Source organism: Pan paniscus, chromosome 22 (genome assembly GCF_029289425.2).
Source record: "Pan paniscus chromosome 22, NHGRI_mPanPan1-v2.0_pri, whole genome shotgun sequence".
NCBI lineage: Eukaryota > Metazoa > Chordata > Mammalia > Primates > Hominidae > Pan > Pan paniscus.
The window spans coordinates 25,186,619-25,211,554 of record NC_073271.2 but is presented as its reverse complement, the minus strand read 5'-3'; the positions used below and the strand labels follow the sequence as shown (position 1 = coordinate 25,211,554).

At 44.3% G+C, this 24,936-nt stretch overlaps 2 protein-coding genes and 1 long non-coding RNA gene across 8 annotated transcripts in view; 1 reads left to right on the top strand and 2 right to left on the bottom strand.

Annotated features, from left to right (window-relative positions):
• Nucleotides 1-5,631, bottom strand: part of USP16 (ubiquitin specific peptidase 16) — a 32,353-nt gene extending 26,722 nt beyond the window's left edge. For 2 of the 4 annotated variants that reach the window (XM_003813182.6, XM_034947864.3), the window contains exons 1-3: nt 4,812-4,947; nt 3,812-3,874; nt 1,600-1,701 (exon numbers count right to left, since the gene is read on the bottom strand). In XM_003813182.6, coding sequence (XP_003813230.1) covers nt 1,600-1,660 — 61 coding nt within the window. In that variant the 5' untranslated portion in view covers nt 1,661-1,701; nt 3,812-3,874; nt 4,812-4,947. Of the gene's footprint in view, nt 1-1,599; nt 1,702-3,811; nt 3,875-4,811 lie in introns of all 4 variants that reach the window. The other 2 variants (XM_008965768.5, XM_003813181.7) reach the window with 2 other exon arrangements.
• A 151-nt stretch (nt 5,632-5,782) lies between these two features.
• On the top strand, nt 5,783-24,209 carry RWDD2B (RWD domain containing 2B). 3 transcript variants are annotated; one of them, XM_063601385.1, is made up of 6 exons: nt 10,291-10,421; nt 20,271-20,336; nt 21,340-21,566; nt 21,654-21,721; nt 21,838-22,200; nt 23,312-24,209. In XM_063601385.1, exons 3-6 carry the CDS (start codon nt 21,360-21,362, stop codon nt 23,544-23,546), a joined length of 873 nt encoding a protein of 290 aa, XP_063457455.1. In that variant the 5' UTR covers nt 10,291-10,421; nt 20,271-20,336; nt 21,340-21,359; the 3' UTR covers nt 23,547-24,209. The 3 variants fall into 3 exon arrangements, with proteins under 3 accessions (XP_003813235.2, XP_063457455.1, XP_063457454.1); XM_063601384.1 differs by having other exon boundaries at nt 20,271-20,368; XM_003813187.5 differs by lacking the exon at nt 20,271-20,336 and having other exon boundaries at nt 5,783-10,421.
• On the bottom strand, nt 14,835-21,471 carry LOC117977310 (uncharacterized). The gene is made up of 3 exons (XR_010111111.1): nt 21,348-21,471; nt 21,103-21,191; nt 14,835-16,455 (listed from the first exon to the last, which is right to left on the bottom strand). It is a non-coding gene; the product is annotated as an uncharacterized LOC117977310 (long non-coding RNA).
• Nucleotides 24,210-24,936: the final 727 nt, after the last annotated feature.

The following is a 24,936-nucleotide window of genomic DNA, read 5'->3' as shown; positions in this document are numbered from 1 at the left end:
AGTGGCATAATTAGCTTTATGTCCAATGATCTTGCACCAAGAAAAGAAATATAAATGCAAATGGGATCAGGTGGAAAAACTACCAAATCTCAGTAGTCAAAGAAATACAAACTAGAAAAAGAAGGTACCCTTTTTTTTTTTTTTTTTTTTTTTTTTTTTTGAGACGGAGTCTTGCTCTGTTGCTCAGGCTGGAGTGCAGTGGCGCAATCTGGGCTCACTGCAAGCTCCGCCTCCCAGGTTCACGCCATTCTGCCTCAGCCTCCCAAGTAGCTGGGACTACAGGCGCCCGCCACCACGCCCAGCTAATTTTTTGTATGTTTAGTAGAGACAGGGTTTCACCGTGTTAGCCAGGATGGTCTCGATCTCCTGACCTCGTGATCCGCCCGCCTTGGCCTCCCAGAGTGCTGGGATTACAGGTGTGAGCCACCACACTCGGTCAGAAGGTACCCTTTTTTAACTATCAAATCAGCACAGATGTTTACAGATGATACTAACCAGTGCTGATGAAGGTTCAGGGAAATGGGCACTTTACTACGCTAATAGGGGGCCTGGAAATTAGTAAAACATTTCTGGATGGCAATTTAGCAACAGAATCAAAAGAGTCTTAAAAATGTTTACACCCTTCGATTCAAAAATTATATATGTGTATTAGGAAAATATTTGGATGTACACAGAGATTTAGCTATAAAGTTGTTTACTACTGAGCCATTCATAATACTAAAAAGTTAAAGATTACCTAAATCTGTAACAGTAGAAAATTATCTAAATAAATTATGAAATATGCATCCATGGTCTTTGCTAAATGCAATAATATGCCATTAAAAATGTTGTTGAAGGTCGGGCGCGGTGGCTCAAGCCTGTAATCCCAGCACTTTGGGATGCTCAGGAAGCGGATCACTTGAGGTCAGGAGTTCAAGACCAGCCTGGTCAACATGGTGAAACCCTGTCTCTACTAAAAATACAAAAATTAGCTGGGTGTGGTGGAGCACACCTGTAATCCCAGCTACTCATGAGGCTGAGACAGGAGAATCGCTTGAACCCTCAAGGCAAAGGCTGCAGTGAGCTGAGATCACGCTACTGCACTCCAGCCTGGGCAACAGAGCCAGACTCCGTCTCAGAAAAAAAAACAAAAAAGATGTAGAAAGTCAGGTGCAGTGGCTCTCACGTGTAATCCCAGCACTTTTGGAGGCCGAGGCAGGCAGATCACTTGAGGCCAGGAGTTCAAGACCAGCCTGACCAACACAGGGAAACCCCGTCTCTATTAAAAAAAAAAAAAAAAAAAAATTAGCTGGCTGTGGTGGGATGTGTCTGTAATCCCAGCTACTCAGAGGCTGAGGCACGAGAGAACCGTTTGAACCTGGGAGGCGGAGGTTGCAGTGAGCTGAGATTGCACCACTGCACTCCAGCCTGGGCAACAGAGCGAGATTCTTTCTCAAAAAAAAAAAAAAAAGTAGAAGACTATTAAATGACATATAGATACAAACATTATATTAAAATGCAGATAATATAACAATAATATGCAGCTTTATACCATTTTTACATTTTAAAACATATTCATTTAGAGATATAAACATTAAAGATTCAATCAATGAAATATACCTAAAGTTTCAGAGGAATCATCGATTGGAACAGTTTTTCCCTTTGTCCGTTTCTTTCCCATGTTGGCACTTTATGGATTACTTACTGACACAAAATAACAATCTAGAAAACAAGATAAAGTTAGCTTGACAAAAAAAAAAGTATGTCTTATATTTCTCTAGGAGACAGTAATATAACTAAGCCACGTATATTATGCATGTCTATCACACTGTAATTTACAAAGACCAATCACATATAATCATCTAATTTTCAACAGGAACTCAAGTAGATAGAATAGTTATCTCCCGTTTTTCATAGCATAGGAAAGTGATTCTTAGCAAGCCTAAGAGGTTTTCAATATATGTAAAGGTCAGGAGAGAACCTTGGTCATCTTACACAGATCTTGAACAGTCTCAGAACTTGATACTCTTAGGAAGGTGACTCCTCACTACATACATGTGAAATAATGGTGGCACTTTAATCAGAAAAATGATTTGCTTCCCTTCTAAGCTACCTTTCTTAGCTCTGCAGTCTATGCAAATTAAACTGATAATTTCTCTAATAAAAATTTAAAATAATTCTAACAACCTCCTGAAGGGAGTTAGAAAATTTCCAAAATGGCTTCAAAGCCAAATACAAAAAGTGATACACTGTTGTTCTTTTTCCACACCAGGATTTCCTATGCGTATCAGCTAAATGAAAATTGATTACAACTGCATTCTCAACTATTTACATTATTATATTATTGCCAAAACCGCTTTGGAAGGCTATGACAAATCTAGCTGCACATCAAATCTTCACTTTTTTAGTCAACAATTCAAACTTAGAAAACATGAAAAGTGCTAAAAGTACATACAGGTCTACCTAATTATATAGAATTATAGATTTTAGAAATAAATACAAAAAATAGCACCCAAGTTCTTGCCTCCAATCCAACTCACTCTAATCGGTGTGGGAGTTCAGTACTAGATTCATCTCCCAGTTATGCCATTTTTATCATATCACTCTCTTGACTGAAAGCATTTAACAGTTTCCCGGACCACACTCCCTAAACTTTGCACTCATAGGCCTTTATAAATTCGGCCCCAATGCTCGGCTAATCCTGACTCTCTATTACACCTCAACAACAACAAAAAAAAACACTAAAGTTATAACTATATAGTGCTTTTGATCTTCAAAGCCCTTTCACAAACATTATCACATCGGATTTTCATAACAACACTTTAAATAGAGGCATTTCACTCAAGGAGAAAAGTCAGGAAAAAAAAATGGTGAAAGATCACACAAACGATGAGCTAAAAGGCAGATGTTGTCTGGGTGCGGTGGCTCACGCCTGTAATCCCAACACTTTGGGAGATCGAGCTGGGAGGATGGCATGAGGCCAGAAGTTCAAGACTAGCCTGGGCAACAAAGCGACACTCTATCTCTACAAAAAAAAAAAAAAAAAAAAAAGGTAAAATGCAGATGTTTGGGTTTCAAGACCACCACTTTTTACCTGCCAATCAAGTCCGTCTCTTTTTTTTTTTTGAGACAGAGTCTTGCTCTGTCACCCAGGCTGGAGTGCAGTGGCACGATCTCGGCTCACTGCAACCTCTGCCGCCCGGGTTCAAGTGCTTCTCCTGCCTCAGCCTCCCGAATAGCTGGGATTACAGACGCCCACCACCACACCCGGCTAATTTTTGTATTTTTAGTAGAGACGGGGTTTCACCATTCTGGCCACGCTGGTCTGAACTCCTGACCTCGTGATCCACCTGCCTCGGCCTCCCAAAGTGCTGGGATAACAGGCGTGAGCCACAGCACCTGGCCAAGTCCGTCTCTTGTACTCCACTCCAAAACACTTTGTACCCCACTCCAAAACACTTTGTACCCTCCCCGCCTTGATGTCTTTGATTTCTAGCTGTAATATTCTATCTAAATCTTACCAATCTTGCAAGCTCTCCATTTCAAGGAAGCCTTAGACAATCATTCTACTCTAAATAAACCTCTCCACTGAACTTCCCCAGTATTTATGGTATGCTCTAGTCATCTTGTCCCCTTATCCCATATTCTAGTGAATTTCTTAAATCTTTAATCTGGGTTTATGTTATTTCTCTAAGCAGAATCTAAAGTTCTTAGAAAAATAAATGGTTTCAAGCATAGTTTTGGAACTGCCTATAATATCTAGCATAATGTTAGTACATAGCAGGTCCTGAAGAACTACTTCTTGCATTGAAATAGAAAAATAGAATAGTACCTGAGGCATAAAGGATGATTACAAGGTGCAAAGGTAGGTACATAAGAATGAAGCAAACAAGTTCTGGTGAAAAAGAAAAGGGTGAAAAATGAGAAGTCAGAAGTCTGCAGTAGTGAAGACAGACAGCACTAGTAAATCTGGTTTGAGGATTGCAGCAGCTTAGACTCCATAGGAAAACTTGAAAGACGAATTGTTAATTACTGCAGGCAGAGGACATAGAGGGGTCACTCCAGTGCTGCGGAAAGAGACTCAGTAAAGTTCTGACAACTATAAAGGCAACTAATGAGTCATGAGGAGAGCATATTGTGACTTCCATCAGCTATAAAACATCAATAAACTTAATACACTTTTCAAGTAGTGTCATCGGATGAGCATTAACGTCTTAGTGAAATGACTCTTCGCAGGACTCCATACAAAATCTAAATCAAAAATAGTCTTGCCGGTTCTCATATTATTCCAAGTCTCTTCTCTCTCTGCCCTCCCAGTCTTCCCCTGCCTACTCGGTTCCATTAAAAATGTAAGCGTGTGGAAAACTTTGTCAGCAGGTGTTAACGTGGCTTTCAAGTTTTGCGTATATCAATCCTCTCCTAGGTATAGTCAATTGGATAGGTGACAGATCCTGCTTTTCCTACCAGCCGTATGAACATGGCTGCAAATACAGCTCCAACCCATAGGGTAGTCCCTGCCACGCGCCACCCACCCATTTGCTCGTCGCCTGCCACACCTTCCCTCTCCTCCCCTTCTAACTGCTCAGATCCCACGGGGGAACCTCGGGGTCCACGGGGTCGAGAAGGCCGCCAGCAGCGGCATCTCATTGGCCAGCTTCTGGAACTGACAGGACATGCAGCCAATGAGATCGCAGTACCGGAAAGTAGCCGGGTTACGCGCTTAAGCAGAGGGGCCTTTAAGAAGAGAACGAAGTTGGGGCGGAAAACAGGAGCTCTACCAGCGCAGGAAGCCAGGCGAGCGACGACTGCCAGGCAGTGGGACCAGAACTCACCCACAGCGACAGAGCCCATAACTGCATCCCCTCATGGGCCTTTGGGCTGGGCAGCCAGCTCCGTCTTCCTCCTGGTGACGAATTGAGAGCGACGGAGTCGAATCCAGAGTGACCCCTGGAAAGCAACAACTTCCGGAACGCGGCATTATGGGAAGTGGCTAGGCCGCCACCACCACCAGCACCACCACCACCAGCACCACCTCCCGGGACCATCGGCTCTGACGCTAGTAAATCTGCGCCTGCGTGCGGCTTGCGCCGGATGTTCGGGTTTAGGGGTTTGGTTGTCAATGGGTTTTCTCGTCTCTGACATAACCACGAAGTTATAGAAATGCTTCTGAAGTGTGGGCATCCGGTGGTGGTCTGAGCCTTGGAGTTTCCTAGATGGTTACCTTTCTGGAACACATTATATTTGGAGCTAAGAGGGGGAACGCTTAAATTTGTTTCCGTAATTCTGTCCTGTCGACTTCTAAAACTGAGTACCTAAGTTGTCTTGAATTTACCTTCCTGCACCATGTCAGAATAAAAAACGCAGCGAGTGATTTTTTGTTTGTTTGAGACGGAATATCCCTCTGTCGCCCAGGCTGGAGTGCATTCTTCTGCCTCAGTCTCCCGAGTAGCTGGGACTACAGGCGCACGCCACCACGCCCCGCTAAAATTTTTGTATTTTTAGTAGAGACGGGGTTTCACCAATTGGCCAGGCTGGTCTCCAACTCCTGACCTTGTGATGCGCCCGCCTCGGCCTCCCAAAGTGCTGGGATTACAGGTGTGAGCCACCGCGCCCGGCCGCGAGAGTGAATTTTTAAAGCAAAACCGAAAGACTGTGTCAGATAAATTGCGGGGGAGGAGGGGATTTTCAAATATTTACTGTCCATTCTTTGAAAATTTGTAAGTGCGAGCCCTGGCGTGGTGGCTCACCCCTGTAATCCCAACACTGGGAGGCCGAGGCGGGTGGATCACGTGAGGTCAGGAGTTCGAGACCAGCCTGGCCAACGTGGTGAAATCCCGTCTCTACTAAAAATACAAAAAATTAGTCGGTCGTGGTGGCGGGCGCCTGTAATCCCAGCTATTCGGGAGGCTAAGGGGGAGAATCGCTTGAAGTCTGGAGGCAGAGGTTGCAATGAGCCAAGTTCACTCCATTGCACTCCAGCCTGGGCAACAAGAGCAAAACTCCCTCTCAAAAAGAAAAAAAGAAAATATGTAAGTGCACACTTTGTGCCAAGCCTTTCCTCAAATGAATTAAACATAGGCCTCTCTGCCCTGGAGTCTTAGTTTAGTAGAGAAGATAGTAATCGCTACCGTGGGGGTCGGGGGAGTTGCAGATAGCTATAGAAAAATAGATGTGTAAACAGGTAATTCACCATAAAAGAACAATTGGTCATAAAATAAATGTCCATCCTTACTAATCAGATAAAAGGAGTTTAAGATGGTGGCATACTAACCACCAGAGTAACATTTGGTTAAATTTGGGGGAAAACTAGCTCTCTTGCTTTTTACTGCTGAGATAATTTTTGTTTTATTTTATTTACTTATTTATTTATTTATTTATTGAGACCGGGTTGCACTCTGTTACCCAGGCTGGAGTGCAGTGGCACGACCTCAGCTCACTGCAACCTCCACCTCCCGATTCTCCCACCTCACCCTCCCCAGTGGCTGGGATTATAGGCACGTGCCACCCCACCACACCTAGCTAACTTTTGTATTTTTTTGGTAGAGGCAGGGTTTCAGCATATTGGCCAGGCTGGTCTTGAACTCCTGGCCTCAAGTGATCCACCTGCCTCGGCCTCCCAAAATGCTGGATTACAGGCGTAAGCCACCGGACCCGGCTTAGTTTCATCTTTCTCTGTATTCTGACAACATTATGACATTACAGTCCAAGAGATATTGGGCTGGTCCTTGTTTGGTCTCTGGTGATTTAGATGAGGCAGGACTGAGCCCCCACGAATGTATTATCTCAAAAAGTTAGTAGCAGCTACTGTGCAAAGTTCGAAGGCCCAAGTCAAATCCTGGGCATATCCACGGATGTGTGGTAGGGCATAGGCTCCAGCTCTCATGCAAAAAAGAACAGGAGTGGGATGAGATAATTTTTTAAAGCTTTCTTCTCCAAGCTCCAGAAATGCAGGCTTTTTTCCCCCACGCATTTTAAAACAGAGGCTTAGGGTCATTGTACCACGTGCTTCCTGTCTGAAAGCCTCTTCCCCCTGATCTTCCGGGGTTGGTATCTTATTGTCATTCTGTTCATACCTTATTTTTAATTTACTTATTTTAGAGACAGGGTCTGGCTTTGTAGCCCAGGCTGAAGTGCAGTCATAGTTCACTGTAACCTTGAATTCCTGTGCTCAAGTGATCCTCATGCCTCAGCCTCGCGTAGCTGGTACTGCAAGTGTGTGCCACCTCATCAGCTAACTTTTTTTTTTTTTTTTTGAAGTCACCGTGTCTCTACAAAAGCCTGCTGCCCAGGCTGGTCTCAAACTCCTGACCTCAAGCGATACTCCAGCCTCAGCCTCCCAAAGCACTAGGATTCCAGGTGTGAGTCACCACACCCAGCTTCTATACATGCCTTAAAAGTCACTTCCTTCCAGTTACAGGGCAATCTAAGTAACACAGTCATCTGATCACTCACATCACCTTACTTTACTTCTTTGCCCAGCAATTTATCCACTATCTGGTAATTTTCTTTTTTTTTTTTTTTTTTTTTTTTTTTGAGACAGAGTCTCACTCTGTTGCCCAGGCTGGAGTGCAGTGGTGCAGTTACAGCTCACTGCAGCCTCAACCTCCCAGGCTCAGGCAATTCTCCTACCTCAGCCTCCTGAGTAGCTAGGACTACAGGCCTACAGGCACACGCCCCCACACCTGGCTAATTTTTGTGTTTTTTGTAGTTAGGGGTCTCTCTCTGTTGCCCAAGCTGGTCTCAAACCCTGGGCTCAAGTGATCCTCCTTGGTCTCCCAAAGTGCTGGGATTATAGGCATGAGCTATCATACCCAGCCATAATTTTCTTTTTTTTTCTTTTTTTTGAGACGCAGTTTTGCTCTTGTTGCCCAGGCTGGAGTGCAATGGCGCGATCTCGGCTCACTGCAACCTCCGCCTCCCAGGTTCAAGCAATTCTCCTGCTTCAGCCTCCCCAGTAGCTAGGATTACAGGCATGCACCACCATGTCCAGCTAATTTTTGTATTTTTAGTAGAGACGGGGTTTCTTCATGTTGGTCAGGCTGGTTTTGAACTCCCAACCTCAGGTAATCTGCCCGCCTTGGCCTCCCAAAGTGCTGGGATTACAGGCATGAGCCACCGTGCCCGGCCCATAATTTTCTTTTATTTTTACCTTTATGTTTAGCCCTCTTCATACATACACAGAAATGTGCAAATATAAGCTCTTTGAGAGATGCGACATCTTTGTCTTGTTCATGGCTATAATTAGTACCTGGAAGTGCCTGGAATATAGTAAGTGCTCGATAAATATTTATTGAAAAGAAAGTCATGAGCAATAAAATGCTATATAAGAACGTTCACAGCAGCTTTATTTATAATAGCCAAAAAACTGAAGACAGCCCAGGTTTCTATCAAAACAAGAATGGAACTGGCATATTCATATGATGGAATACTACTGAGCAATCAAAGTGATACACATGATATCAGATGAAAATATTACCCTGAGTGAAAGAACCCTTACACAAAAATATCTATTGCATGACTCCAACCATATGACGTTCTAGAACAAGAAAAATAAGTATGGTGGGGGAAAAAATCAGAACAGTGGTTACCTTTGGGGAGAACTGGATGGGAACTAAGAAAGGGCATGAAAGAACTTTCTAGGGTGATGGTAACGTTCTATATGTTAATATGGCTTGAGTTCCATACGCGTGTGCATTTAAAAACTGATGTGTATTTAAGGTATGCATTTCATTTTTACCTTAAAAAATCCTTAATTTGAACTCCAATGATGTGCATTAGAGGTACTTAGAAGCGTACTGTCTGCAGTTTACTTCTAAATGTATGAAAACAGATAGATTGATGAGGTATGTGACAAAGCTGGTAGAGTAAAATTCTGTACTCTCCAGGTCAGTGTTTTTCAACCTCAACACTATCAACATTTTGGACCAGCAAATTCGTTGCTGTCGGAGGATGTCCTGTTCATTGTAGGAAGTTGAGGAGCATCCCTGTGCTCTACCTACCCCATGCCAATACCATCCTTCCAGTTGTGACAACCCAAAATGTCTTCAGACACTGCTAAATAGAGGGGAAATCCATCCTTCCCCTTCTCTTGAGGTCTGCTCCACTGTAAAATTCTCTCCACTTCGCTTTACACTTGAATTTTTTCATAATAAATGTTGGAGGAAAAAATAAATTATGACATTGAAAAACGCTCATGAAACACCATGCAGAAGACGTAGTTTATGAAGACCTACAATACATACTGTCGTATTTTTGTTTAAAAAAAAAAGTGGAGGGGAGACCTAGCAGTGATATTTAGTATTGCTAAATGTCAATGTTTACAAATCTTATCTATGACATTTCTAAAATGAATATTATAAAGTGTATTGCATATAGTTGGATTGGGAAGAAAAACATTTCTAATTATTCTCCTGTCAGCATCTCCTTCAAACTACCCTTTTATTAACAGGGATAGATATGCATTCACACGGTTCCTCCCAGCTTGGTTAATGGGCAAGAACACCTAAGATAGCCAAGGCCACCATGCATCCAGGCTCACATCTCCCTAATTGCCCTCCTCCATGATTCAGGGACAAGGAGGATCACCATCGTGTGGGAAGATACTAGAAATGTAGAATTTGGAACCCCACCCCTACCTACGGAATCCTGATCTGCACTTCAACAGGATCCCCGAACTATTCCTAGGCGCGTTCGAGTTTGAGGAACATTAACGGACCAATTCTTTGTCCCTGAAAAGTGCCCGTTATAGAGGCGGCCGCTGGGAAATGACAACGGGGTTGGCATGGAGAGGTATTAAGTAGAAAAACTCCGGCCGGGCTCGGTGGCTCAGGCCTGTAATCCCAGCACTGTGGGAGGCCGAGGCCGGTGGATCACCTGAGGTCAGGAGTTCGAGACCAGCCTGGACAACATGGTGAAACCCCATTTCTACTGAAAAATACAAAAATTATCTGGGCATGGTGGTGGGCGCCTGTAATCCCAGCTACTCGGGAGGCTGAGGCAGGAGAATCGCTTGAACCCAGGAGGCGGAGGCTGCGGTGAGCCGAGATCGCGCCGCTGCACTCCAGCTTGAGGGACACAGCGAGACTCCGTCTCAAAAAAAAAAAAAAAAAAAAGGAAGAAAGAAGAAGAAGAGAACTCTGCGACTGAAAAGTACCTAGCACGGACAACGCATTCCCTACGTCGTTCCAATTGCAGACACCAACACCGGCGGACGCGGCTCCCAACAGGCGAGCTCCAGCTTCCGGTCCGCGGCCTTGGACGCGCATGCGCCGCATGCTTTTTTTTTTTTTTTTTTTTTTTTTTCCGGTAGGTCGCCAGCTGAGGCGGTTTGTAAGTTTTGGGTCTCAGTATGCTAGAATTTTGAGGCTCCCTTCTGATGAAAATTGAGCTGTCCATGCAGCCATGGAACCCGGGTTACAGCAGTGAGGGGGCCACGGCTCAAGGTGAGTCTCGCCTCAGCTAGCGCCAGTGGTGACCGCCACGGGGGTTTCCCACGCTGCAGCGCCCAGTGCAACCCTTTGGGAACGTGCCCGGCATGGCGGCCCCGGTTCCCCTCACTGCATGCGCCCATCGGTCGGCTCGGTCCTCGGCGTTGCTTCCCGGCTTCTGCAGCCCCGCTCCAGCCGGGGACCTCGCCCCGGGGGCAATCAGGGTGCGAGGGCGGCTGCGTGCTGGGCTTTCTTCCTGAGAGCGTCTTGGCTTGGGTCGCGGGATACCCTGCTCTGTTCTTCAAAAAAAATCTGCAAGGAAAAGATATTATTCCACTCAGAAATCTCAAGTTTCAGCCTGCGTTCTCTTAAATATATTTTATTTTTTTAAAAAATAATAAAGGCGAGCTCTTACTATGTTACCCAGGCCGATCTTGAACTCCTGGGCTCAAGCAGTCCCCCTTCCTCTGCCTCCCAAAGTGCTGGGATTAGAGGCGTGAGCCACCGCGCCCGGCCACAGTCTATTATCTTACAGCATTCGCTGAAATCTTGAATCATAAAATTATCTTGAGGGTTTTTTGGAAGGACTGAAATCTCTTAAGCGAAAATAATTTGGCAGATAAATGACCTGTGACATCACTCCCGTAGTTGTCCGTTCAAGAGTCCCTCCGTCCCGTTCTTCTTTGCTAATTCCATTTCATCTTCGATACCTCCAATTCAATAGGACCCTCTCCCAACTTTACTCACTCCCTGGGAGACTTTAAACAAATATATAGTTCCAAATAAGTGTTGACTCCCAAGATTATATATCTAGCTTAGTCTCTCGTAGACTTCAAAATTGTATATCTAACTGCCTGCTAGACATCTCTATTTAACAGGTGTCTTAGTAGGCACTCATTACTTGTGTCTAAAACCAAGCTTCAGCTCCCCATGACCATCAACGTCTAAATAAATGGCAGATCCATACTTTCAGTACCTTAAAGCCCTGGAGTCATTCTTCCGTGTCTCATGTAATTTATCTGTAAATCCTGTTGCCTCTGTTCTCTGCATGTATCCAGAACCTGAAGCTCACCAACTTGGCCACTATAATCCTATCAAAGCCACCGTCCTCTCTCCCTAGTTATTGCGGTGTCTATATCTGGTCACCCCACTTTTCCTTTCACTTTTCTCCATAGCAGCAAGTGTGGGGATCTTCATAAGTCAAACCTCTCTTGTAGCTCTTACATGTCAGTCGGGATAAAATTCAAAATTCTGGCCATGCTTTACTAGTCCCAACATAAACTGCCCCACATTTCCTTACTAAACTCTTCTATTCCCCGTGTCCTCAGCTCACTGTCTCTGGCCAGCTGTTCTAGCACCCTCCTGCCTCAAGGCCTTTGAATATGCTGTTCGCTTTCCCTTGAACACTCTTGGCCAAGAAAAACACATGGCCTCCTTTTTCAGTTCCTTAAAGTCTCTTCCCTACAGTCACCTTAGGAGAAAGGCCTTTCCTGACAACACTGTGTGCAGTCTCACCCCCTGCTGCCTCATTGTTTCCCTTATCCTTGTTTTCTTTTTCAGGTTTCTTCATAGCAGTTATTCACTGGGTACAAAAATTTTTTTGTTTTTTTTTTTTGAGACAGTCTTGCTTTGTTGCTCTGGCTGGAGTGCAGAGGTATGATCTTAGCTCACTGCAACCTCCGCCTCCCCAGTTCAAGCGATTCTCCTGCCTCAGCCTCCCTAGTAGCTGGGACTACAGGCGTGGGCGACCACACCTGGCTAATTTTTGTATTTTTAGTAGAGATGGGGTTTCATCATGTTGGCCAGGCTGGTCTCAAACTCCTGACCTTAGGTGATCCGCCCACCTCATCCTCCCAAAGTGCTGGGATTACAGGCGTGAGCCACCACCACACCTGGGCTGGGCATATAAATTTGTTTTTGATGTCATGGTATCCTCCCACCAGTAGAGTTGTTTTATTACTTTCATTCATTGTTATCTTAGTGCCAGTGCTTGAACGTAAGTGCTTGAGAAACATTTGTTGAAATGATGACCAATAATAATAATAGTAATAAGCAGCCGGACACGGTGGCTCATGCCTGTAATCCCAGCACTTTGGGAGCCCAGGGCAAGTGGATCATGACGGCAGGAGTTCGAGACCAGCCTGGCCAACGTGGTGAAACCCCGTCTCTACTAACCCAGAAAGCAGAGGTTGTAGTGAGCCGACTCTGCACTCTGGCCTGGGTGACAGAGCTAGACCCTGTCTCAAAAAAAAAGATTTTTTAAATTAATAATAATAGTAGCAAGCACGCATATAAAATGTACTCTGTTGCCAGGCACTTTCCACAAATTCTCATCTAATCATCACGGCAACCCTCTCATCCCAGTTATGGAGTTGGGGAGACTAAAGCACAGATAAATTAAGCCACTTGCCTAAGGTCCTGCAGTTGGTAAGTGGCAGAGCCAGGAGTTGCACCTTGGCAATCTGGTAATAGAATCCAAACACTGGTAACAGAGCCACTCCAACAAAAAAACAAAGTAAACCATTTCCTCTAATAACCACCCAAGGAGTTGTTTTTTATGTTTCTCAACTCCAAAACAGACCAGCAAATATGTATATGGAATTCCAATAAGTCCAGGGATTTTAAGTATGTATGAGGATTTTGTTTAAAAAAAAAAAAAAAGGCCGGGAGCAGTGGCTCATGCCTGTAATCCCAGCACTTTGGGAGGCCAAGGTGAGTGAATCACCTGAGGTCGGGAGTTTAAGACTAGCCCAACTGACATGGTATAACTCCATCTCTACTAAATACAAAAAATTAGCTGGGTGTGGTGGCGCATGCCTGTAATCCTAGCTACTTGGGAGGCTGAGGCAGGAGAATCGCTTGAACCTGGGAGGTGGAGGTTGCAGTGAGCCGAGATCGCACCATTTCACTCCAGCCTGGGCAACAAGAGCGAAACTCCGTCTCAAAAAAATAAATAAATAAATAATCTGGAAAAAAAAAAAAGAAAACATTGCGATTAAAGGAGGGAGGAATATTTGCAGTTCCAACAGTTATTAGAAAAGGAAAACTTCAAATTAAACATGAATAGACATTAATAAATATATGTTAATATATGTATAAATATTATCAAGGCTACCCACCATCTTTTATGATACTTTAAATGCTTATATTTAAACTACTTAAATTCAGGTAACTACATGGCAAAGCAAGGAATCCTGCTCTGTTCTGTGGAGAGGAGGGCTAATGTCATTTGGCCTGGAAAAGCATGTTCTGGAGTCAGACAGAATACTGAACACCCCTCTTGGAAATTCACAGTTTAAGACTCTGAGAAGTCTCAAATAAGAATTGTGCCCATATAGTCTCTCGCCTAATTAGGATTGCTTTTGTCTAGGGTAAATACTTAAACCATATGGGGCCGGGCATGGTGGCTCACGCCTGTAATCCCAGCACTTTGGAAGGCCAGGGTAGGTAGATCACCGGAGGTCAGGAGTTTGAGACCAGCCTGGCCAACATGATAAAACCCTTTCTCTACTAAAAATACAAAAAATTAGCTGGGCGTGGTGGCGAACACCTGTAATCCCAGCTATTCGGGAGGCTGAGGCAAGAGAATCACTTGAACCCAGGAGGCGGAGGTTGCGGTGAGCCAAGATTGTGCCATTGCACTCCAGCCTGGGCAACAAGAGCAAAACTCCATCTCAAAAAAAAAAAAAAAAAGATTAGGTGTGGCGGCTCACGCCTGTAATCCCAGCACTTTGGGACGCCAGTGCGGGTGGATCACAAGGTCAGGAGTTGGAGACCAGCCTGCCCAACATGGTGAAACCCCGTCTCTGCTAAAAATACAAAAATTAGCTGGGCGTGGTGGGGTGCACCTGTAATCCCAGCTACTCAGGAAGCTGAGGCAGGAGAATTGCTTGAACCTGGGAGGTGGAGGTTGCAATAAGCCAAGATTGCACCATTGTACTCCAGCCTGGGTGACAAAGTGAGACTCCCATCTCAAAAAAAAAAAAAAAAAAAAACACATCATAATCAAACTTCTGAAAACCAAAGACAATGAAAAATTCTTAAAATTAGTGACAAAAATGAACCTTATCTATAAAGGAAAACAATTCAAATGAGAGTGATTTCTCATCAGTCACCAGAGAGGCTAGGTGAAGAGGCACAGCATTTTTCAAGTGTTGAAAGTAAAAACCTGTTAAGCCAGAATACTGCATCCAGTGAAAATATTCTGCAGAAATGAAGGGGAAATCAAGACATTCTAAGATGAAGGAAATCTAGGAGATTTGTCACCAGCAGACCTATCCTAAAAGAATGGTTAAAATAGGTTCTCTAAACAGAAAAGAAATAATAAAAGAATTATTATTAAAGAAATATAATTTAGACCTATTTTATTTTACTTTATTTATTTTTATTTTTTTATTTTATTTATTTATTTTATTAAAATGTGCATCATTCTTTTATTTTTATTTATTTATTTATTTTTTATTGATCATTCTTGGGTGTTTCTCGCAGAGGGGGATTTGGCAGGGTCATAGGACAACAGCGGAGGGAAGGTCAGCAGACAAACAAGTGAACAAAGGTCTCTGGTTTTCCTAGGCAGAGTGTTTGTGTCCCTGGGTACTTGAGATTGGGGAGTGGTGATGACTCTCAACGAGCATGCTGCCTTCAAGCATCTGTTTAACAAAGCACATCTTGCACCGCCCTTAATCCATTTAACCCTGAGTGGACACAGCACATGTTTCAGAGAGCACAGGGTTGGGGGTAAGGTCATAGATCAACAGGATCCCAAGGCAGAAGAATTTTTCTTAGTACAGAACAAAATGAAAAGTCTCCCATGTCTACTACTTTCTACACAGACACAGCAACCGTCCGATTTCTCAATCTTTTCCCCACCTTGCCCCCTTTTCTATTCCACAAAACCGCCATCGTCATCATGGCCCGTTCTCAATGAGCTGTTGGGTACCTCCTCCCAGACGGGGTGGTGGCCGGGCAGAGGGGCTCCTCACTTCCCAGTAGGGGTGGCCGGGCAGAGGCGCCCCTCACCTCCCGGACGGGGCGGCTGGCCGGGCAGGGGGGCTGAGCCCCCCACCTCCCTCCCGGACGGGGCGGCTGGCCGGGCGGGGGGCTGAGCCCCCCACCTCCCTCCCGGACGGGGCGGCTGGCCGGGTGGGGGGCTGAGCCCCCCACCTCCCTCCCGGACGGGGTGGCTGGCCAGGCGGGGGGCTGACCCCCCACCTCCCTCCCGGACGGGGCGGCTGGCCTGGCGGGGGCTGACCCCCCACCTCCCTCCCGGGCGGGGTGGCTGCCGGGCGGAGACGCTCCTCACTTCCCAGACGGGGAGGCCGGGCAGAGACGCTCCTCACCTCCCAGACGGGGTCGCGGCCGGGCCAAGGTGCTCCTCACATCCCAGACGGGGCGGCGGGGCAGAGGCGCTCCCCACATCTCAGACGGGGCGGCGGGGCAGAGGCGCTCCCCACATCTCAGACGATGGGCGGCCGGGCAGAGACGCTCCTCACTTCCTAGATGGGATGGCGGCCAGGAAGAGGCGCTCCTCACTTCCCAGGTGGGACGGCGGCTGGGCAGAGACGCTCCTCACTTTCCGGACTGGGCAGCCAGGCAGAGGGGCTCCTCACATCCCAGACGATGGGCGGCCAGGCAGAGAAGCTCCTCACTTCCCAGACGGGGTGGCGGCCGGGCAGAGGCTGCAATGTCCGCACTTTGGGGGGCCAAGGCAGGCGGCTGGGAGGTGGAGGTTGTAGCGAGCCAAGATCACGCCACTGCACTCCAGCCTGGGCACCATTGAGCACTGAGTTAAGGAGACTCCCTCTGCAATCCCGGCACCTCGGGATGCCGAGGCTGGCGGATCACTCGCGGTTAGGAGCTGGAGACCAGCCCGGCCAACACAGCGAAACCCCGTCTCCACCAAAAAAATACGAAAACCAGTCAGGCGTGGCGGCGCGCGCCTGCAATCGCAGGCACTCGGCAGGCTGAGGCAGGAGAATCAGGCGGGGAGGTTGCAGTGAGCCGAGATGGCAGCAGCACAGTCCAGCTTTGGCTCGGCATGAGAGGGAGACTGTGGAAAGGGGAGGAGAGAGGGGAGAGGGGAGAGGGGAGAGGGGAGGGGAGCCGGAGTCACTCTTGTTCGAATGCCTCCCTATTTTTTTATTTTTAGAAAGAGTCTTGCTCTGTCGCCCAGGCTGGAGTGCAGTGGCTGTATCTCGGCTCACTGAAAGCTCTGCCTCCTGGGTTCACGCCATTCTCCTGCCTCAGCCTCCTGAGTAGTTGGGACTACAGGTGCCTGCCACCACGCCCAACTAATTTTTTGTATTTTTAGTAGAGATGGGGTTTCACCATGTTAGCCAGGATGGTCTTGATCTCCTGACCTCATGATCTGCCTGCCTTGGCCTCCCAAAGTGCTGGGATTACAGGCGTGAGCCACTGCGCCAGGCCATTTAGACCTATTTTAGGGCTGTTAAGACTGAGATGGTCTCTGCTGTGGTTTAATGTGTGCCCCAAAGTTCATGTGTTAGAAGCTTTATCCCAAAGCAATAGAGTTGAGAGGTGGGACCTTTCAGAGGTGATTAAGTGATATGCAGGGATATAACAAAAAATGTAACATTCCTGTTATCAGCATTTCAGAAGAAGAGAAAGAAGGCAGGGTTGAAAAAGTTCCCAAAGAACAGGGCCCTCACGAATGGATTAATGGTGTTACTGCAGGAGTGGGTTAGTTATTGTGGGAGTGGGTTCCTGATAAAAGCATGCATTTGGCCCCTTCATCTCTCTTGCTCTTGCTCTCATTCTGTCTTGCCCTCTGCCTTCCGCCATGGGATGACTCAGTAAGAATGCCCTTGCAAAATGCAGGCACCATTCTCTTGGATTTCTCTGCTTCCAGAACAATAAGCCAAATAAATTTCTCTTCATTGTAAACTACCCAGTCTCAGGTAGTCTGTTATAGTAACAGAAAATGAACTATTATAACATCCAATAGAAATATATAGATATAGTTAAATTTACAAATATGGGGCTCGAGAATTTGGAACATCCTAAGAATTTGAGAATTATGAACATTTAATATTCAATAATACTTGGTACCATGAGACAATAGAGAAGATAAAGACGTCCTCAACCAAACCTTAAGGGATGCTAACATTTTAAAGATCTTGCTTGGCAGTAGTATGGTATGGTATATAAATTATACCTCATTAAAGCTATTTAAAAAAACTACTGAAGGGAAAATTCTACGTTATAAACATATCGTCTTTTTCTGTATTAATCTTTAATTTCTTTTTTTTTTTTTTTTGAGACGGAGTCTCACTCTGTCGCCCAGGCTGGAGTGCAGTGGCGCGATCTCGGCTCACTGCAAGCTCCGCCTCCCGGGTTCACGCCATTCTCCTGCCTCAGCCTCCTGAGTAGCTGGGACTACAGGCGCCGGCCACCACGCCCAGCTAATTTTTTGTATTTTTAGTAGAGGCAGGGTTTCACTGTGTTAGCCAGGATGGTCTCGATCTCCTGACCTCATGATCCGCCCGCCTCTGCCTCCCAAAGTGTTGGGATTACAGGCGTGAGCCACCGCGCCCGGCCTAATCTTTAATTTCAATGCAATTACCATTTTTTCTTATTTTCAAAACTTAACAAAATTATTCTAATGTTTATATGTGAGAAGAGCCAGGAAATACCAAAAAAGAATTCTAGAAAAGAAGAGTGATGGCTATGAAGAGACAGAGTAGGAGCAATTTACTAACCCATCATAGTGATTTCAAGAGTTGAGTATTAGTTAGCTGGGTATGGTGGTAGCATGAGTGTAGTCCCAGATACTTGGGAGGCTGAGACAGGAGGATTGCTTGAGCCTAGGAGTTCGAGGCTGCAACGAGCTATAATCGCACCACTGCACTCCAGCCTGGGTGACAGAGTGAGACTCTGTCTCAAAAAAAAAAAAAAAGAGTATTAGGACATGATATGATAGACAGATCAATATAACAAAATGGAGAATCCAGAAAAAGACTCAAATACATATAGGCACTTAACATATGTTGAAAGAAACATTTCAAATGTATTATAAGATGTACTGGTAAAAATGGCTAGCTAACTGGAAAAAAAAAATCAGCTGGAAACTTCCGTCACCTTTTAAACTGAAGTATATCCCAGATGGATCAAATATTTAAATGCAGAAATTGAAAATGTATTCCAAATAGAAAATAGAAGACTTTTTTTTTTTTTTTTTTTTTGAGACGGAGTTTCACTCTTTTTGCCCAGGCTGGAGTGCAATGGCACGATCTCAACTCACTGCAACCTCTGACTCCCAGGTTCCAGTGATTCTGTCTCAGCCTCCCGAGTAGCTGGGATTACAGGTGCCCACCACCTCACCCAGCTAATTTTTGTAAAAAATAGAAGAATTTTAAAATAATCTTGCAGTAGAGAAATCCTTTCTAATCAAGATATTTTAGGCCGGGCACAGTGGCTCACGCCTGTAATCCCAGCACTTTGGGAGGCTGAGGCAGGCAGATCACCTGAGGTGATACAAAAACACAAAAAAATTGGCCAGGCATGGTGGCATGTGCCTGTAATCTCTCCCCTTGGGAGGCTGAGGCAGGAGAATTGCTTGGACCCGGGAGGCAGAGGTTGCAGTGAGCTGAGATCACGACACTGAGCTCCAGCCTAGGCAACAAGAGCGATAACTGCATCCCAAAATAAATAAATAAACAAATAATAAAATAAAAATATAAAAATTAGCTGGGGGTGGTGGTGGGTGCCTGTAATCTCAGCTACTTGGGAGGCTGAGGCAGGAGAATTGTTTGAGTCCGGGAGGTGGAGGTTGCAGTGAGCTAAGATCGCACCACTGCACTCCATCCTGGGCACAAAGCAAGACTCCGTCTCAAAAAAACAAACAAACAAAAAAATAAAGCTTGAAACCTGTAAAAGAAGAGATTGATAAAAGGAACTATGGTTTAGGTTGTTTGTTTGTTTGTTTGTTTGAGACAGAGTCTTGCTCTGTCACCCAGGCTGGAGTGCAGTGGCATGATCTTGGCTCACTACAACCTCCACCTTCTGGGCTCAAGCAGTCCTCCCACCTGAGCCTCTCAAGTAGCTGGGACTTCAGGCACGCACCAACACACCCGGGTAATTTTGTTGTATTTTTTAGTAGAGACAGGGTTTCGTTATGTTACCCAGGCTGATCTCAAACTCCTGGACTCAAGCTATCCACCCTCCTTGGCCTCCCAAAGTGCTGGGATTACAGGTGTGAGCCACCGTGCTAGGCCAAAAGGAACTATGTATTAAGAATTTTCTTTTAAAGAAAAGAAGCAGGGGACTGAGTACAATTGTAAACTTCTGTTCTGTATGGCAACTTTCTGGAAAGTAACTTGGAATATCTATCAAAATTTAAAATGTACATGTTGATACCACAATCCACCTCTGTAAGTTTATTATTGAATACACAGTATTCAGTTTACCATACTATATATATAAAAAGACCTTGCATTATAGGATTGTTCATATTAGTAAAAATGTGGAAACAACCCAAGTGTCCATCAATAGGTAAAGAATTAAATAAGTTATGGCATATCTACATGATTCAGTATAACAGCCGACAGTTACAAAGAATGAGGTAGATCACTATATGTTGACAGTGAATAGATCTACAAAATATATTTGGTGGGGAGGGAGATAGGAAATAGGAGGAAAAAGTATATATTATCCCCTTTGGATTTAAATATGTATACTGTATATATCTCACATTGTACATATTTATACATTATACCAGCATTTTTCACATATATATATGTATAATGCTTAAGATGTTTTAATGTTAACAGGGGTGACTTAAGCTACAGGACAATTAACATTTATTTTCTCTTTATGTTCCTCTGCTTCTTAAAAACTAATAAATAGGCCGGGCGCAGTGGCTCACACCTGTAATCCCAGCACTTTGGGAGGCCGAGGCGGGCGGATCATGAGGTCAGGAGATCAAGACCATCCTGGCTAACACGGTGAAACCCCATCTCTACTAAAAATACAAAAAATTAACCGGGTGTGGTGGTGGGCGCCTGTAGTCCCAGCTACTTGGGAGGCTGAGGCAGGAGAATGGTGTGAACGCGCCGAGGTGGAGCTTGCAGTGAGCCAAGATTGCGCCACTGCACTACAGCCTGGGTGACAGAGCGAGACTCCGTTTCAAAAAAAAAAAAAAAAACTAATAAATGCCATGCACAGTGGCTCATACCTATAATGCTAGCACTTTGGGAGGCCAAGGCAGGAGGATTGCTTGAGCCCAGGAGGTCAAGACCAGTCTGGACAACATAGCAAGACCTTGTTTCTACAAATAAAAAATGAAGCCGGGCGTGGCAGTGCATACCTGTGGTCCTAGCTACTCAGAAGTCTGAGGTGGGAGGATTGCTTGGGCGTGGGAGGTTGAGGTTGCAGTGAGCGGGGATCATGCCACTGCACTCCAGCTGTGGTGACAGAGCTAGACCCTGTCTCAAAAAAACCTAATAAACATTAATATTTACTTAAAAAGAAGAAATTGACCATCCACGTAACCAAACTCTCTGACTTACTTTGTTCATTCTAGGTTTCCAGTGTAACCAGTCATATCCTCTCTTCTGGCTACATTATTGATACAGCTTTTTGACTACATAATTGGTTTACTTTGATGAAATTGCCCATTATGGTAGCTCAAGATGTCCACTCAACTATCTAGACACAGAAGAATGTGGTGTCTACTTACTATTAAGAGTTTTTTTGTGTTTGTTTTTGTATAGATGGTCTCAGTATGTTGCTCAGGCTGGTCTTAGCATAGGACTTAGCATATTATATCTGAAAGTAGAGTAATAGGGAAAGAGATTAATTAAATTGTACAATTTATGAAGAAACCAAGTACAATCTTAGTAAGTACCCATGTTGATGTATTCATTTCTTCCAAGATTGCATATGTAAATTGTCTCTCTTATCTTTACCTCCTTAGAAACTTACACATGTCCAAAAATGATTGAGATAGAGCAGGCGGAGGCCCAGCTTGCTGAGTTAGACCTGCTAGCCAGTATGTTCCCTGGTGAGAATGAGCTCATAGTGAATGACCAGCTGGCTGTAGCAGAACTGAAAGATTGTATTGAAAAGAAGACAATGGAGGGGCGATCTTCAAAAGTCTACTTTACTATCAATATGAACCTGGATGTATCTGATGAAAAAATGGTAATTCAGTTTTGCTTTTAGAGGGATTGAAACATGTTGAGACTTAAAACATTGGTTAGTGCACTTTTTCTTCTTCTCTTTAATCAGGCGATGTTTTCTCTGGCCTGTATTCTTCCCTTTAAATACCCGGCAGTTCTGCCTGAAATTACTGTCAGGTACGTTACAGAAGCTCTGGCCAACTTTGGAGGTCAAAATTAATCTGAGAATAAAAGCAATTCTCAAATTTGTTTTCTGTTCCAAGACAGTATTTTTCTTGTATCTTTTCTATTAGATCAGTATTATTGAGTAGATCCCAGCAGACTCAGCTGAACACAGATCTGACTGCATTCCTGCAAAAACATTGTCATGGAGATGTTTGTATACTGAATGCCACAGAGTGGGTTAGAGAACACGCCTCTGGCTATGTCAGCAGAGATACTTCATCTTCACCCACCACAGGAAGCACAGTCCAGTCAGTTGACCTCATCTTCACGAGACTCTGGATCTACAGCCATCATATCTATAACAAATGCAAAAGAAAGAATATTCTAGAGTGGTCAAAGGAGCTTTCCCTGTCTGGGTTTAGCATGCCTGGAAAACCTGGTGTTGTTTGTGTGGAAGGCCCACAAAGTGCCTGTGAAGAATTCTGGTCAAGGTTTGCTTTTACATATGTATATGAAGTCATGTCAATAATGTTAATACTAAACAAGATACAGTCATGTGCTGCCTAGTGACGTTTTGGTCAACAGTGGACCACACATAAAACAGTGATGCCATAAGATTATAATGGAGCACATATAGAAACCTGATATATGGCACTTGATCTTCCCACTATTGAATATCAGAGTGATATTCAGTAATGGTGCTGGGACATTTGGTTTTCTATATGAAAAAATATAAATGCAAAAAAAGTACCATCTAGGTTTGTGTAAGTACACTCTATTGTGGTGGTACAACAACAAAATAGCCTAAAGATACATTTCTCAGAATGTATCCCTGTTGTTAAGCAACACATGACTATTAGAGATGTGGAGATAAGTATGTCCCAGGGGTTGTGTCTTTATGGGGATTCAATCTCAAGTTGATGGATATGGCAGAAATCACATGTAGTCAGCATTTTCCCCGTCACCTGACAAGTGCATGTAGGAGACATTCTGTAAATATGCACTGAATGAATTGAGCTCCTGCCCCAGACACTATGACCCCATCCACTTCCATGGATCTGGTCCTTCCCTCATTTTAGTGATGCTGCAAACTGTATACCCTGTGAAGTAAGGAGCTTTCTAGAAGCATTAGAATTGCCACTAGTCTTTTCATTTCTCTACTGATATACTAAATGAATTTCTGAGAAGGTCCATAGTAGTTTGGGATTCAGTAATTCCTACATTTCTAAACTACTGATACATGGCTGTAGTAAGGGCAACAAATGAGTTCAGGGATGAGATTATGACCAGAATCATATTTGATTAAAATAAATCCCTGTGAGATAAAAGTAGACTTCTTGGACAGGGTGTGTATGACTCACACCTGTAATCCCAGCACTTTGGGAGGCTGAGGCCGGAGTATGACTTGCAGCCAGGAGTTTGAAACCAGCATGAGCAACATAGCAAGACCTGCCTCTACTAAATCAATAAGTAAAAGTTATAAACATTTTAAAAAGTAGACTACTTCTAGGAAAAGGCATTGATAAATCTGTTTTATAACTTCTGTTTTAAATGCTCTAGAATATACATTTTGAAAATGTTTACTTTGAAATTTCTTTTCAGACTCAGAAAATTAAACTGGAAGAGAATTTTAATTCGCCATCGAGAAGACATTCCTTTTGATGGTACAAATGATGAAATGGAAAGACAAAGGAAATTTTCCATTTTTGAAGAAAAAGTGTTCAGTGTTAATGGAGCCAGGGGAAACCACATGGACTTTGGTCAGCTCTATCAGTTCTTAAACACCAAAGGATGTGGGGATGTTTTCCAGATGTTCTTTGGTGTAGAAGGACAATGACATCAAGAGTAGTTGAAAGTATCTTGCCACTGTTGGCCTTTTGATTTTTTTTTCCCACTTTTTCTTGAAAGATTAAGTAATTTTATTTTAGTTCCATTCTAGAATGTTGGGGAGTGGGGCACAAGAAAAAATAGTATAGCTGAAATGCATCTGTTAAAAATGTCATGATTGAAAGCAGAACTGAGTTTCAAATTACAACCTTAAAATTGTTGTTAGATATTTCTTCACATATCAGCTGCCCATTTTGAAAAAGAAATTATCCATAAAGGTAATGTTGGTGCTCCAATTTGCCAGCCATTCCCAACCCCCTTCTCCCTTACCTGCCTTCACTAAAGAACCCAGAAAAGCTAATTGCTCCCCTTTCAGCCTCTGTTGCAACTAACAACTCTCAGTGGCCTCAGGACACAGCTTTGGCCTTGGGAATTCTGGGAAAACTTTTACTTCCTGATTAAAGATACATATGCAGCTAGGCCACCTCCTCCCCCCCTTACTGCCATAAACACCAAAGTGATGACTGGAGCTGGAGGAGTTATTTGAACCATGACAGAAGGAAGGGCCAAGAGAACCACGAAGATGCCAGTTGCCACATTGTTGAGCTGCTGACCCAACACCAGCCATTGCCTGTCTCTAAACGTCTTATGAAATAAAACCAGTTTTGTTTAATTTCTAGGCTTTTTTTTTTTTTAAATAGATGGAGTCTTGCTCTGTCGCCCAGGCTAGAGTGCAATGGTGCAACCTCCGCTCACTGCAACCTCCGCCTCCCAAGTTCAAGCGATTCCCCTGCCTCAGCCTCCCAAGTAGCTGAGATTACAGGCGCCCGCCACCATGCCTGGCTAATTTTTGTGTTTTTTAGTAGAGACAGGGTTTCACCATTTTGGCCAGGCTGGTCTTGAACTCCTGACCTCAGGTGATCCTCCCACCTCAGCTTCCCAATGTGCTTGGATTACAGGCATAAGCCAACATGCCTGGCCAATTTCTAGGCTTTTTACTAGCAGTTGAAAGCTAGTTTGTCAAATAGAGTTTTTCAGAGCTTTAGTTTTGCATTTACCCCAGCCTTTTGATACACAAATAGGTGAAGTTTTTCTGAAGTGGAGTTTGCAGTTCCTCACTTTTTGTATACTCACGCTCTGCCCCTGCTCCTGGGCTTGCCTTAGACAAGGCTGAGGCATTAGTAGGGCTTAAACTTTTTTAATAAGCCTCAACAATTCATCAAATTAGTAATTTAGAAAATTTGTTTGGCAAATTGTATTCTGACATTTTTTGTTCTGGAAATGGCTTTCTGTACATTTATTTTTGCCAAATTGACCTAGCATTAAATAAACACACCGCCCAGTTTTTGAGGACCTCCATAAACCAGTTCCAAAAGCATTTATTATTTGCTAATTTGCTA